This window comes from Mya arenaria, chromosome 4, assembly GCF_026914265.1.
Source record: "Mya arenaria isolate MELC-2E11 chromosome 4, ASM2691426v1".
Lineage (NCBI taxonomy): Eukaryota > Metazoa > Mollusca > Bivalvia > Myida > Myidae > Mya > Mya arenaria.
The window spans coordinates 2982025-2998880 of NC_069125.1; the positions used below are offsets into that span (position 1 = coordinate 2982025).

A 16856-nucleotide genomic window follows, 5' to 3' on the forward strand; every position below is an offset into this window, starting at 1 on the left:
ACAGAGGAAAGGGTACTAAAACAATACTGTTCAGTTGCACAAATATTATTCTCAAAAATGTTTTAAATTCAGAAAGATGATACATATGTAAACAGCGATTATCTGTAAAACATGTATTATAAAAACAAAATTCTTTATACAATAGTAAAAACTGAAGTTTAATTTCTAAATTAATATCTTTTACTAATTTTAACTCACAACTAATAATATAATTCTAATTAAAATACAAAACAACAAAGAGCGATCGCCAACGCTCGTCAGTTGTTGTTTTTAGTCGAACATAGGGCATACCTTCACAATTATTCAAGTAAACGTCACGAGCCTTGCTAAACTTGTGAACCTTGTCTGCGTGCAAGTTATAGTTTTTCATCCATTTTTCAAAATAAGACTGGAAGGATCAAAGCTAAGAGTTATGGGCTTTGCTGCTCATGTGTATTCTGCCCAAGTTACATTGGCAAACTGTTTCATGTGTATATCGCGTGCTTGTATTCAGACAATAAGAAATTATCAAGGAACATTGATTGACAATAAATAATGGCAGAGTTATGGGCCTTGCTACTTGTTTACGAACATATAACATGTGTACAAAACGTAATGTGAATACCTCGAACGTTTATTAAATTACGGCAAAATTAGTTATTGCCTCAATTCAAACTATCAAGGGGCACATTTATTAAAGCCAGAGTTATGGACCGTGCTCAAAATGTGAACCGTGAACATGTGTACAACCTTTATGTTAATATCTGGAAGTATGTTTTAGTTATAGCTAAGTTAAAACCGACAACACCAAGACAATGACAATAACTCGACTGTTTTCTTAAAACAACCAAGAGTAGCTTATATTGGTGTATAATTCGTAATATAGATTTTCCTTAGACATGTAAAATGTGCTCAATGTTTATTGAGAGTTGGGGGCAAATGTTACCATTAAAACTGTTTCAGGAAACAGGTACGTTTTAATTCTCGACTTAAAAAGTGAATCAGTAGGAAAACTAACCAGAAAACACCAATATATTACTTGTGCATGAGGTATTCGGATATCAGTCGTGTCACAGCCAATGTCAAATGATAAACATAAATTGTACAACAAAGCTATCTGCGTATGCAAAATTAATGCTTATACAGAAAGGTTGACATATTAGAAAACTAATCTTCAATGTGGTAATATCCTTTAACTAAAAGTCATCATCATCATCATCATCATCATCATCATCATCATCAATCAATCAATAATAATAATCATCATCATATTCATCATCATCTTCATCATCATCTCCATCATCATCATCATCGGGAAAATCATCTTCATCAATATCAAAATTATCATCATCATCATTATCATCATCATCAAAATCAACATCATCATCTTCATCATCACCAAAAGAGAAATCACCTTCATAATGATCAAAAATATCATAATCATCTTCCTCATCCAAATCAACATCATCATCATCATCATCATCATCATCAATGCTCCGCCTTTTGGCATGTCTATGTAGAACTGTTTTCGAAGATTTTGCCGATATACCAGCTCCGTTATTATCATAATCATCATTATCATCATCATCGTTAATCGCGCCAAAGACAGTTGTTATACTTTGCCTCAGTAACTTGATATCTCTTTCATCAGTCTCTTGCAACGTCGCGATGTCCGTTATAAAAACGTTTCTCTTATTGGGCATATTTTTCACTCGTTCAAAAATCGTTGGGTCTTTCTCAAGCAAAAGCTTCTCAATAAGACGTCGCCTTAAATGCTCCTGGTGACTTTGGTTTCCATGTTTTCGTCTTAAAATATGGAAGACCGTATCGCCCCTTTTTGTAACCATAAACGGATCTGCATCGCATTGATTCAGCAACATTAACGCGGTATCTACATCGGCTTTTTCGCATGCAACATGCAGTGGTGTTCTGCCGAAATGATCAACTGCGTTCACATTTACTTCAGCAACAAGTTTTGCTACCACTTTGATATTTCCTTTATGGATTGCGGCGTGTAATGGTGTGTATCCTTGTTTTTCAGCAATTGCTTTGTCCGAATATTGCAACAACATGCGCGTCGCAGTTTTCTTGTTGGTCATAATTGCAAAGAACAGTGGGGTCCGTCCAAAGAAATCTTTCACATTTGGATTCGCCCTCTCGTCAATTAGCATCTGGATCAGCTTCCGGTTGTTTTTCCAAACTGCGACATGAAACAGTGACATGCCCTTGATGAAAGATTTCTTGCCATAAGATGCAATCCTAAGACTATCCTGAGTTTTGTCATGATTCAAGAGGACCCTGACTGTTTCACAATGACCCCTAATCGCTGCAAGAAATATCGGAAAATGCCCGCAATGGTCTTTGATCCTTATGTTGACATCTTTGCACTTTAAAAATGTTTCGACGACCTCTGTCATTCCCAGGTCAGCAGCGATATGTAGGGGTGACCTTTTCAATTTCCCACCTTTTTCGTTCACAGGGGCCTTATGATCAATAAGAAGCTGGATGATATCGGTGTGTTTATGAATAACTGCCCTGTGCAATGCTGTGAGTTTCTTATCATTTTTCACCTTTGTGTCAGCTCCATGTTCCAATAGACATTTAACTGCACTGACGAAACCCTTGCTTGCTGCCACTATCAAAGGATAATTTCCGTTTACAGAGTTGCCTTTGTCATTTATGTCAATTCCCTTGAAATCCACAATTGTGTCGAGAACATTTTCAGATTCATTCTTTCTCTTCGTGTGCATTGCCACATAAATCGTATCGCCTGACACTTTGGCTCCATGGCTCAGTAGCAATTTCATCATTTCAGTATCCCCCGAGTGTGTTGCCAGCAGAAGTGGGTCGATTTGGTCCTTTGGGAAAACCTCTTGCTCTATCAACTCTCTCGCCAATACACGTAGCCCTCCGTACAGAGTGTATCCTGGAAGGAACATGACCATTTCTTTCATTTTGATTCCATAGTCAAGAAAGTACCCTGTCATTTTAATCACAGGAACGGCGAAGAGATCTTTATCAAGCTGGGTTTTTTTAATATACTCGATGAACTTCGTCAAAAATTTCGTCTTTAAACGCATTGTGTTTCAGAATTCCAAAGTCAATGTCACTGATCACATCAACGGTATTGGAGCGTCGACCTTTACGCTGAAGCTGCTGAAATTCGTGTGTTGAAGATTCTTTTGCCACAAAATTGCAGTTCTTGCGGCCAATCATTTGTGCGAACCTTTCACAGAGATCTCCATGATAACATTCTGGTATAAACACCCGAAGTTCATCGTTATTCTGTACGACTGTTACACGTTCCATCAAGAAATCCCGGGGACAAAGCGCAAGACATTGAAGGATGTTGTGACTTCCAAGGACTACTCCTACTATGTCCCCGTTTACGGTGTGACTGAATGTATATTCCCCAGAATGTTCGATCAACAGCAAAAGGTCCTGAACATGGCTTTTCAGGGAAGATTTTAACGTTTCCAAAAAATCGTTACTAATTGGAATTCCGAAACTATCAGCCACATGTTTTATGTGATCTGAGACCTTTAATGCATTTAGCAAATCTCGCTCTTTTATTCTCATGTTTTGCTCGGCCCAAACTGCCACCAATGCTAAGGACTTGTGGAATTGTTTTTCGTCTCCCCCTTTGAACAACTGATCAACAAACGCTTTAAAGTGTTTTTCCGGTTTACTAAAGAAATCAGAACCCAATCTGATCAACTCTTCGCTTCGAACAAACAATGTCGCACACTGGGGAAAGCCAAAGACAAGATCTTTAGTTTTTCCTTCTTCCACCACTCCTTCTGCTTTTCGGACACAATCGTCATACATGATACCATTATCTTCCATCACATTCTCAGAATCATTTTTCTTTGCTCTGGACTCCAAAATGTCTTTCTTTTCTTTGAACGTCAAAAACTTTGATGAAGACAAAAGCAACACATTTCCATATTTCTCATTAAATATTGTTAATTTGTCCATTTCTGCGAGGGCTTCCTCTTTAATGTAATGTCTAGTGGTAATAATTATTTTCAAACCTTCCCATTTGGCCGCTAGTATCATTAACGGAATAACCGGTTTCCAATCATGTACAAGCTTTTGATTCAGCGCTCCTTCTCCGAAAATGTCATCCACGATTACTGTTGTAAACAGTTTTAAAGACCAGTCAACTTCATCCCAATCTCTGGCACAATTTAATCTCACGCAGTTCTCTGGCTTTGTATCATTCGCAAGAGCCAGCCTTGCTGCCATGGCAGTCTTACCCTCCCCGGGATGGCCAGTCAGAACGATGATTCGTTTTTTATCAAGCAATTTTTTGGCTTCTTTAAAGCGGGAAGTTGCCACATAAAATTCATCATTACAAATCTCCTTCAGGAACCAAAGTGTTTGTTCTGTTTAACGAAATAATAAATGGTAAACACTAATTTGATTGAAAACAAATAAGGTAGAAATGTCTTTAATATTAAAAAGCCAATATCGTACACTTTGACTCAACGAACGCATTATTTCTTTTATAATGTATTTAGGGCTCATCCGAAGGTGTACGTAATCTTATACATTTAATTACATCCATCTAATGTTTCAAGCCCTCGAGATACTTATTTAATATATATAATCGTATTCTTAACATTTTATTCATCATTTACTGTCGTGTGTCAAACATTTCAGTTTAATTTTTGAAATAAAAATTACTAGTTTAGTACTTCGTGCAATTTTATTTTATTTTATGATTATGGAAGTACCGTGTGCACATACGATAAATATGCATCACATACACTAATGATTAGGATCATACCTCGGAGATTATTCATCTTAATTGTAACCAGGTCAAGGGATTTTGTCTTCAGTTCTTCTATTTCAGTTTTCCAGTTATTCTGGCCGCAGGACTGCCCAACCTTTACCATAGCCTTTAAAACATATTGTTAAGTTAACAAAAATACAAAGTAAACATCAAGGACAAGCCCAGTAGCCAAAGTTATACATGGGCCCTGTTTATAAACATTAATATAGACCAAAGGGAAATACACTACACAAATACACAATACAAGATGGCCATAATCACCTCACCTCAATAGAATATTTCTAACATGTACTTTTGTTACATAATAATGTTTTAATATTAACATTTTTGTATGCTTATGATATATATATATTTTTTTATTAATAACATGCGTTAAAACACGGCATTAGCCATGGCTGTTTATGAGAAGACGATTTCATTAGTTTATAAAAAACAAATGGCCCCTAGGGAGAGCAAATTTCGACACCAGGTTTACCATTTAGACGGACTTGGTGGAGGATCACCTGACAATGCAATACAAAAACTGTCCTAGCTCTAGTCATTGTGGGTTATGAGAAGAAGATATTTCTATGTGCATAAAGCGAGCCCAGTTTAAAACCCACGGTGAACATTTAAACAAAAGGGGTAGAGGACAACTTGGCAATACGTTATACAAACTATCTAAACTTAAGCCATTGCGGTTTAAGGAAAGGTCGTCAAAATATCATTAGATTTGTGGGCAATCATTTACAATGTGCCGGAACCCTTTAGAAAGTTAAAAAGGGACCAATGTCATTATGTTTCTATCAGCGAAATAAGTCGGCAAAGTTGTTTCTCAGAAGATGCAATAAAAGGGCAAACATGTTCACGAGTGGCAGCGTACGATAAGCGTAGGGTAATCACAATAGCTAACCTCTACACTCTCATTTTAAATAGTAATTGTATGATATGTGTAGTTCAATATGGCCTTACATACCTGGTCCAAAAAAATGGTAACAAAACTCTTTTTTAAAGGATCAGTGAAAAAGTTGGCTAAAAGGACCAAACATAAAACGTTTCAGAATTTTATTTTGAGTTTCAATATGAATTAAGGAGTTGAGAACATTTTACAAAAAATAAGAATTGGCTCAAAAGGCAATTGAAAATCATGGGAAAGGCGCCCAAGGATACCCTATCAATAAAGTTATAAGCTTTGTGGTGACTGCTTCTTTTTTAAGAAAAATGTTTAATATTTACCAGCAAAAGAATCTATTTCTCTATTTTTCGCTATTTTATTAGCTATCATTTTTATTTGAAAGATCTACAAGAAACCACAATGCATGATTGACTGGGAAGTACAGAGCAGTTTGACAGAAACCCATCTCTATTTTTTGGACACCCTTTCCCGAAAAAATGCAAACCTTTTTCAGCTAAAATCTTATAAAATCTTCGTTCATAGAACGTGCTTAGCTTCTTATAACCCCAACACATGTTATAAAGATTGCATTTTTACTTTTGAAAAAGATTGTTTCTCAAAACTAGAATAAACATGAAACATTTTTATTGTTGGCTTAAATCACCAACTTTTCATCGTGGAAGGCCTTTAAATACAAACTCACTAAATGAAATTATATTTTCAGATAGAATGAAGGAACCTTTAGAGGCAAAGGTATATCTTCAGTTACATTCAGACAGCGCGATATAAAAGTCATAGGCGAACGTTAGAGAGCACATAGACCCAATTAGTGTATTTATAATATTAAGTTGTTTGAAATGATGAAGTATACGCACACCAAGCACAGGCCGTCAGGTTGATGTCGGAAAAACGTCGGGTTCCGGCGATGGATGATCGTCGTGATTACAATGCGCGTGTGTTTTTATTTATATGGCAATAAAACCAAGAGTTCTGGAGCTGAGTAGTGCAAATTAATTTTGGGTCAGAACGAGCGCATATATTTTTCTATACATTCGATAACCCTATTTACATACGCATTAGACCGATACAATTAGTTAATTAGTTAAAAGTACTTATTTAAAACACTGAACGTTATAAAGCGGGATACAACGTTCCTGGATTTATACCAGTACTGAGTACTCCAAATTTCGCTTTATTACCAATGCCAAGCGTAAGGCAAGAGAGCAACTGGTAGCAATGTTCATCACTGGAGCTTTCACCGGCATGGTTCATTCCCACAGACGCCGCCTTGAGCAAAATGTGACACAAATGACATGTGCATCATACAAATGCTGACCAATATTCATACGCAGTTTCATGAGTGTATAAAGGTTAAGTGCTACGTCATGCGGCACAGCGTTATTCAGACCATGTTTCACTAATAAAAGACCGTAACCCTTTCTATTCCGAGTGCAATGTAAACTAAATGGCTATTGCGAAGCAGCTAATGCTGACCAATATTCCTGAAGTTCCATGAGTGTATGAGCAACCCTTGCTTTGCTACATGCGAAACAAAGTTTTTCAGACCATGCTTAATTTCTTCAAATGCAAAGAGCTTAAGATATTGAAGGTTCACAATAGCACATGCTTATCAACATTCCCTAAATACTTCATGAGTGCAGGAGCGCAATACTTCTCGCACTTAATGCTATTATTCAGGACATTTTTATTAATTGAAGGGTCAAAAATAACTGTGAAATGCCACATAAATTTCTGGTGAACGTGCAATACTTTGGAGCTAAAATTGTAATGGCGGGACGTGAGGAGACATATGCAACTCTTACAAAGTTGCGTGATTGCACAATAATGCTGACTTATTTCTCGTTAATTAACTAATAGCGCTGTGGTAATTTATCATGCTATGTCTAACGGTATGCATCGCCCTAAGGGTATAAAACGGGATTTCGCATGTTGCCTATTGCCGTCGTTGAAGCATATATGGGGGTATAATAATATAATGGAACGGGCAGGGACTTGTCAAGAAACCACACAATTGAACGACGTTTAATAAAATACTGAATATCAAAAAATATGTTTATTTAGAGAAAATAGAGGAAATTGTAAGATTCATCATTAAAAAACTTGAAAGATCCGTATGAATTGCAGGAATGTTGCCAACTAACCCACTTTTTTGATTAAGTTGTATACAAAATAAGCTGAGCTGTATTTTCTTACCAACAGGAATATAACAAAATTATATTTCACAAAACAAAAATAGATAATTGTTATATTTAACCGGAAACAATGCAAAATATGTGATGAAATATAGTAATAATTATTTCTTATTTTTCATAAAATATTAGATAATAATTACTACATAAGTTTATATCATATTTGTTATAGCTTCACCGCGGAATTCATATACATCGTTTTCGAACTATACGTTATATACTACTCGTTATAACTTAGTCACATTTGCTCTACGGCGGCCGTAGGCCCCGAAAATCGAGAGATACTTGCGGTGGCCGCAGACGATTTACGGTGGCCGCAGGGTAACTGGAGGGTGTATCCCTATAATTCAAACGCCATAGGGGTCGCCGTAGGATTAAAGCGCGGGATTATATTATTTTCATTTCTAAGCTCGCCGTAGCAAACGACATGCCGAAGCCATGCCGTAAAGCGGTTCCACGGTCGTACGGTCGTCGTATGTTCCTCCTGCGACCGCCCTGCGGGCGCCTTGTTGCTACCTAGCATCTACAATGGAATTTGTCAAAGTTCTTCGGCCGCCGCAGAGACGCCATAAGGCGACCGTATGTCATCCCTACAAAGGCCATAAAGCAGCAGCATGTTTTCTGTCTTTACAAATTTAAAATACGCTGTGCGGCTACCCTAACATTTGTGACTGCTACAGTTTGTGACCGTAGGAATACTGCGGCGGCCGCATACTTGCTATAGGCCGTAGAAATGTCAGACCCTATGGCCGTCGTGGCATATATGACTGAGGCATTAAGGACATGTGTGTTCAATGCTGCCATATTCAATAATTCATCGAATTCAAAAAATATATTTTGTGTCTAAAAGACAAAAAACTTTTTTAAAAAATCGTCTTAACACGAATATAATCGACGTTGCCACCTACTACAACATCGGTATGACATCGGTCAAGGACGTCGACTAAACGTTGGATTTTTGCGATATCCTAACGTCAGTTCATTGCCAGGAATATACGGTTACAACCGAAATTAGTCGGAGTTTTGATCGTTCTGACGTCGAACTGGTGGCGTGTGCCTGCTGGGAAGGGTATATTTTTATGTCATTTTTAGATGAAAGGATTTCTTTATACTACTACTTACGTGTTCGAGTATATTCCAACCATCTTCAAACTCCTTTTGCGTTTAGTGTGCGACGTGTGCATGGCATATCTGAAAGAGAGAGATAAAAAGATCAAAATGAAAATAAAGGTGTAACGCCGATAAACACGTGACGATATATACTATATGATGTTCGTATTTACACTCGTATGGTGTACGCAACAAACCAATGATGTGTTAGCACAATACGCACACTTATATATGCATAAGAAGTTTTAGTATTGCAGTTCAGAATAATTATTCCCCTAAATTACTTACATTGATTCATTACCTTGGTTTAATAGTATAAAACTGAATAACATTTCCGCACAGGTTATCGTTTGCACATGAGAGCAATTCAAAAGTCATAATTAGATAAACCTTGACAAATCAAAAAGAAAATTTGACTAATTTAAACCAACGAATTAGCAAGTTTTATGTGAGTGGATGTTGCAGGGTTTTTTTCATGAACGTTACCAGTGTTTACATATAGTGTTAACATAATACCTTGTTTCGCATGTTTCTTATCCGCACAAGGCTTGCAATATCTTGTCGCATGGTGTTTGTTATCTTGTTGTTATCCTTTTCTTTCCATATGGGATGTTTTGGATCCAAATTACAGACACTTCTAAGAAGTAAAACTAAAAGAGTGATGTCAAATTTTCCAGAGTCTGGGTTTTGATTAAGCAGAGTGTATTGTTTATTTGAAAGTCTTTTCTTCAACTGTTGTAATATGTGTTTGTGTGCTTTCAGTTTGAGATGATTCGCAAGGTTAGCAGGAGGGACGATGGAGTCAAATTTTGCTCGCAAAACTTCGCATGCTTTCATCACCAGCAGGTGTAGACGAAGAAAATACTTTTCATTCTGGTTTTCCACCACAGGCTCCATGCTGGAACACAACAAAATTAATAAGCATTTCGAGTGATTATATTTGAAAATTAATCAGCAAGGTAGGGCAATGCCGTTGTTAATACCTGCCATAGAGCAATCCATCACAGCCCCCATCTTTAAAAGAGTGACGTTTACATAAACACACATGTATAACCTCGAATATCTTATTATTGGATATACAATTGAATGCAAACCGCATACAATTATCAACTTTATTCTGTCTCAAACTTTTTTCCTTTCTAGAGGAGGACAGTAATATGAATAATATATTTAAGAAATATTACATACCACTGAGTGCCATATGATACAATAAGAATCGGCCAGTCACTCCCCGAAGGTGTATATGGACCGAGGCGTTAGCCGAGATCCATTCACCTTCGGGGGCTGACTGGCCGGTCCTTATAATGCCATATGGCCCGCAGTGGTGTGTTATATTTCTTATATTATACCGAACACTTGTTTTACCATTTAATAATTTTAAAGCGCCTTCGATGTGTTTTATTGAACAAATCTAATAATAATTACTTGGGAAAAAATGTCGTTGTGAAAATTGCAAGCAGCACTCACCAGTTGTATGAAATCAGCGGTCCATATTATATGACGTCAGCGGTCCATATTATATTTTTGACGAGGTCCGGGCCGCCCAAAAACCGCTGACGTCATAAGAACTGGATTTTTTTTTTAAATGCATTGATATACCGACCGATCAACTTTATATACATAAAGAAGGGACACATTTATGTAAGGTATAATATTTAACGTAAGCGTCGATCAAAATAACGTTTGCTGACGGCTTCAGATAATTGTTTCACAAATCGAATGCTTAGACGGAGCAAACGGTATAACATGGATTTGTATGTAAAGGTAATAGTGATAACGGTTTTAAACTTCTTTAATGTCATTCTTAGAAAAATGGAGTGTTATCAATGAAATAACAGCCCGGAAATTATCAATGTCATTTTCTCTGCAAAGTAAGGAGTGAAAATATTAACATAAGGGACTACTTTTGAAATTAATTGAAGTTTTTTCCCTTCAATAAAAACTGAATACGTCAACTTTGAACCTTTAAATTATGTCAAAACAATAGCATGATCCTTGAAAAAGATTGCGTATGTTTGAAAAAAAGTTTTTTATGCAAATACAGCGTACTTTTTATCAAGGAAATGGCAATTTCATTTTATCAAACGTTCTTTTAAGCTGAAAGATCGAACATTTGCTTCCGTACAATACATTCTAGACGTAAACAAATGTTCAAACATAAATTCAATGTTCGGTATAATAGCATGTATTAAATAATTTTCTATTTTATCGTTTTCTGACTTTTAATACAAACTTCCCCAGCTATTCATACAGCAATTGGTGGATAAATTAGAATTATCACCTCACATCAATCGTCATGTCACAGACGAAGCGTATCTACAAGCAAATCTCTAAAAGTGAGGGTTCACGTGCCATTAAGCCATTTATTTCAACAAATTTTAAACCTAAACTATTTTTAATCAATATTTGTTTTGTTAACGCTTTCGACCTCAGCAAATGAAGACCACTGTAATAAGGTCAATGTAGTAATGCCCTCTTCAATTTAAAAATGGTTCGTAACATTTGTTGATTTCAGTTTAAGATAGTTCAGTATTACACTCTAGCTCATGGAAAAAATATTTTTTCCATATCGATTTGCCACTCGTGAAAACAAGATCTGTGACTAAATCCAAAAACTTATAATTCGTAAAATGTTATTATAAAACCCCAAATCTGAACGATACCATTTTAAAGCATTTTATTGCAAACCACTGCTTGGTGCAAACTGACACTTACAAGAATTAACGATGCTATTTCAGATTGATGTGTTTAGTATGAAAACATGTTGCTTTTTTTAAAAAAAGTTCCTGCATGATGGATGTTACTTCGCAATTATTATTTTGTGAATACATATTTTTCTCTGTAGTAAATATCTCATATCAAAATAACACATAACATATAGCTCCACTAATTTCTAAGCTGAGTAATGGTATTATTTGCACAAATAAAAAAACATTATCATTTGACTTCATAGGGTTGCGCCGTCTTGTTCCACCACACATATTTAAATTTTAAGCCACGGAGAATCAATGTACCTGAATTGTAATTGTTCACGTTTAGATAACATATTCCGAAGATTGCTGTGATGTATATAGATATAGTCACTACATCTAGTAAACGTTTTATGTACACTGTCTCCGTATTTTAGTTGTTATACAGATAAAGGAATTCACAGCCCACTACTTAATAAACTTATTTTAACATTTATTTTTTAAAGACTTTCTTGTTCAAACTTTAGGTTATATGATAATTATTCTCATTACTCTTTGTCATGGTAACTCATACGTTGTTACAATGTTACTTTTAAATGTTCTGTCACTGTTTGATGGCATGTATGTAATATAGTTTGCATATGATTTAAGACAATTAAATGATTGCCATCAGATAATGTCATAAAGGAAAACAATGACGTCACCATTATCTAAAAGCTAGGCAGTATGCTTTATTATAGCTGTTGTTATGAACTGTTGACATGTATAAATACAAACAAAACACTGTTTATAGAATATATTTTATCATTATCGAAGGAATATGATCATGCCTCATTTATCTGTCGCGATTAAAAGATTGGATGCTGCCGTGATTGTGAACGTCATTTGATATGAAATGTCATGGCAGCCAATGTCATTTTCTTAGTTTATTTTTTCATAGAAAGCACATGACCCCACCCCTTCTCCCTTTATTGGCTAAACCTATGGGTTCGAATAGGTACGTTTAGAATATGTTTGGTTTTCATAGTCTGCATTCGCACATATGTATATTCTGGTCGTAGATTTTTATTTGTCCATATAAAATAAAGGGAAATTGTAATGGTTACATTCGAATGTTTCTCCCTTAAATATTCCAAAACTATTGAAGACTAACATTAGTTGTTATCTGAAATCACGAACCAAACTGAACTTAATTATATCCCATTCATCATTTAAACCTGATCTTAGAGATTGAGATATAAAACCTTTTCTACCAGGACGTACTCTTCTTATCGCTTGGTTGACAATATGATCAGTATAGTATTTCGTTCTTCGCCAAATAAGGCTTATTATGCACATTTGTGTGATTTGTTTAATGCCTTTCTACCCCGGATTATTTTCATTTGAAGAAGTACACCGGGTCGTTTAACTCAGAGTGACACTCATATTCAAAATCAATACATACACATGTATAACAAAGAAACATTTTGAGTGATTAATCTTTAACTTCTTACTTACGAATGCATTTAAGTAAAAATATTAATAACCGATAACAAGATTCTTACCGTGTATTTGATAGTTGTAAACGCAAAATGTTTAATGATAAGTGAGAGCTAAAAGATTTGGTGCGATCTACTATCATCTCATAAGGTAGAAATACCGTGTTTTCTGCACCTTTCTTTCAAATTAAAGTCGTTATGCGTCATAAGACCCATTGTTTTCGACATTAATTCATCCATTTTGGTATACGTATTTAAACAATTGTATTAATTGTATAGGGAGTAAGAGTGTATCTTTAAGCATTGAGAACAAAACAACTCGAACATGATTGTGGTACGAACAAATCAGTTTCTATCCAAATTCATCACAAGCCTACCAAACTTATTTAACTACAATTGACAAAATTCAAAATGGGTTCTGTTTAGAAAAAAAATGTATGGATATCTTATCTAACTTGATCATCATAACGACCAATTTGTGCCTTCCATACCACAGAGCGACTTTACCAAGGCCAGTCAGTTCTCAATATAATTATGTTTGAGTGGCGCTTTATAAGCCGATCCAATGTCCTAAAATTCGACACTAATTTTAAAAACTACTTTAACATAATCATTCAAATTGAACGTGAATGAGCTATCATTAAAACAAATCAAATGTCCATACACAGAAATGGGCTTTCAAATAATAAACATCTAACAAATAATACCAGTATGTCTCTCAAAACTGTTATTTATTTGTTTATCTTTTTTATTCATACAAGCATTTTTGAACAAAAAAGCATTACAATTCAATGTCGAAAATAATGGGGGGGGGGGGGGGTAATCACAAACTCTACAACATGTTTCGAAAAATAGTAAGTGTATATTGTATATTTACCATGTTTCTGTATTGATATTGTTTGGTTGATAAGTAAATAAAATTCGACACTCCATCTTACATAGTGCAAGACATACCAGGCAGCAAATCTACTTAAGCTTGTCCACTGCCACCCAATCATATTGTTGCAAGATCATTCATTGTCCAACAAATTTAAATTTCAGCATATTCCCGGCCTTTGCAACTCCAGTACCCAAATAACAACATTTGAGCATCAGTTACGCCCATATTGTGTCCGAATATGCCACAAGGAGCGCTGTGAGGGCAAACGTGAAGCTCATTAAATCCAAATGTGGCTACAGTTCAGCCCATGTGATGTAAAACTCACCAGACATCTGCTCTATTTGAGCTACAAACAAGTCCATCCGTGACACAAATGACACTATCCAACTAAGGTTTTTTCTCTTTAAAACAGATGTAGTCAACTATATGCACAAATATCCTGAGCAATGCTAAAGCCAAGACGATTAGGTTCATCTTAGGATCACACATATGTATCACACAGGGACTCTGCTAAAGCCAATAGAGTGTCTGATATACTTTTCATGACAACATGTAATGTAATCTAGCGTCAAAGACAACATCAAAGCCCTTTATATCTAAGGCAATCCAATAACTTTTAAACATAATTTTGTGTTAAACAAGAACTACATTCAACCACATCATAATTTAAATGTATCCGTTATTCTACCTTAAAAGCTCATTCAGACCAAAGAAACCCAAGCAGGGCTTCAACTAAGAGCCTTTAATTAAGCCATTTTTGTGCCAATATTCGCATTCTATACCATCTAGGTGGAATATGCCTATGTCCCTGTCTACAATACAGCCTGACTGGGGAAACAGCCAGTAATTTAGTGCGAAATATAATCGAGATGACAGTATGACTACAGCTAGCTACAGCTGTGCCAATCTTACTATACATGTATGAGGGCTTAACCCGAGCAAGTAAAGTGTTATATAAATCTTATTATAGCAGTAATTATACATCAACGTTAAAGCTTGTTTAGGGTCAAGCAAATCCAAGATGGACAAAGTAAAGGACAATGAATTGTCTAATAAAAGACAACAACATTGTATCTAACAGGCCGAAAAACAATTTTCTTTACTAGCAGGTGATCGGTAATGTCCACATTTAGTGAAACTGTGTGTAGTAAAATCATCGTTCTATAGATTTATATATATATATATTTTACCATTGAAGACTTGAACTTTGATAGCCATAGTAAGGATTCTGTGAACGAGATCTATTAAGTATCAAGATTATTGGTTTCTACACAAATTTGAAGTCAATATGTTGGATAGTTGATGTTCAGCTGTATCCTGTTGTTAGCACCCTGTACTAGCATGACACTCAGATGTTTAAAAAAATATGAATAATATAATATTTAATAAAAAAAGCATCTTAACATGAAATCAACTATGATCTGTCATTTTGCATTATCTAACAAATGTAAAACATGGAATATTAAAACCTTTTAAACGCCGACAATAGGCATTGGGGTATACTTTGAATTTTTACCTTGAAGTGATCTTGACCATGACCTTAAATAGGCCAGTGTTGCATGCTTACTTGAAGTATGAAATGAATTTGATACTTCCTTGTGTGGACATAAGTATTTCAAAAAGCATTTTTAAATTTTTCTACCGCCTTGGCATGTTAAGATGTGAAATCTACTTGTTAACAACACATCAGATAACTCTTTGCTGGATTTTTTGTCCAAGATTATAGTCCAACCAAGTGACTGGATTTCCAATATATAGAAGATCAATCAATTAGACAAATTCCTGTGGTTAGAGCTTTTAACGTTTAAGGAGTATGTTTTATTGACTTTGCAAGATCGTTCTCATAAAATCAATACTAAATTTCAATAAAATTAAATCTGATACAAAAAATCACTTAATTCAACAGTGACACAGCTATATAATGAATGTTATATGCATGAAATAACATTAACTGATGATTGCCAGCAATTTTAAATTGCATGTTAACCATCGTACACGTATTAAATATCTTAGTATTTTGTAAACACATACATGTATAGGGGAGGATCTGTGTACTCTTTCCATGTACCGTCAAACCTGCTTCACTGGCCAACCTAACGAAATAACAGTTTTAGCTCATATGAATAAACGTTGTATAGAAATTTTAACAAATAAAACAAATTGAATAAATCAAAACTCAATAAAGTCAATAAAAAGGGCATATATATTCATAAGTGTTTTATTTCAAGTCTTGACGAGACTTGTTTTGACTTAGATTTTTAAATTTGTCAACTTCAGAAACATGGCCTTGCTCTGTCTTCTAAAGCTTTTGTAATTTATAGATTAAAAGTTAAAACTTCTAAGCATATTAGCGAAACCAACATAACCAAACCTTAGTGATTGACATAACTTGCAAGAGAATTCATCATAAATCCATCAAGGTGATATTAACCCGGGATTTTCCGAAAATATCTACTTTCGTTTTAATAAAACGCATGCACTGTATGGTAGTTTGTAGCCTATTTCGTGGGCGATACTATTTCCCGTTCTCCCGCCGTATTATCCAATTCATCCGGTCTCCTAATTCCCGGCCCCTAGCAAGATATTGAAATGACTTATGGCTTATGTGTTGCAGATGTTTGGTAAACAAAATTGACGATCTGATTTGCCTTTAATTTATTACAAAATGAAATGATATATATAAACATAATGAACTTTTATTTACAAAGATGTTAAGGGTTTTTTGTTTGTTTTGTTTTTTGTTGTTTTGTTTTTTTTAAAAAGATATGAAGTTTGTAGAAGGCAAGTGTAAGTCGTAAATGAAAATTGTATGTTTTAAAAAATGTTTCAAAGTTGGC

The 16856-nt window shown here is 35.2% G+C and overlaps 1 protein-coding gene across 1 annotated transcript; it reads right to left on the reverse strand.

Annotated features, from left to right (window-relative positions):
* Window positions 1-27: 27 nt before the first annotated feature.
* On the reverse strand, window positions 28-16519 carry LOC128230335 (ankyrin-1-like). Its single transcript, XM_052942526.1, has 6 exons — window positions 16391-16519; window positions 16051-16112; window positions 9488-9869; window positions 8984-9052; window positions 4772-4883; window positions 28-4367 (listed from the first exon to the last, which is right to left on the reverse strand). Exon 6 carries the CDS (start codon window positions 3057-3059, stop codon window positions 1227-1229), a length of 1833 nt encoding a protein of 610 aa, XP_052798486.1. The 5' UTR covers window positions 3060-4367; window positions 4772-4883; window positions 8984-9052; window positions 9488-9869; window positions 16051-16112; window positions 16391-16519; the 3' UTR covers window positions 28-1226.
* Between the last annotated feature and the right edge of the window lie 337 nt (window positions 16520-16856).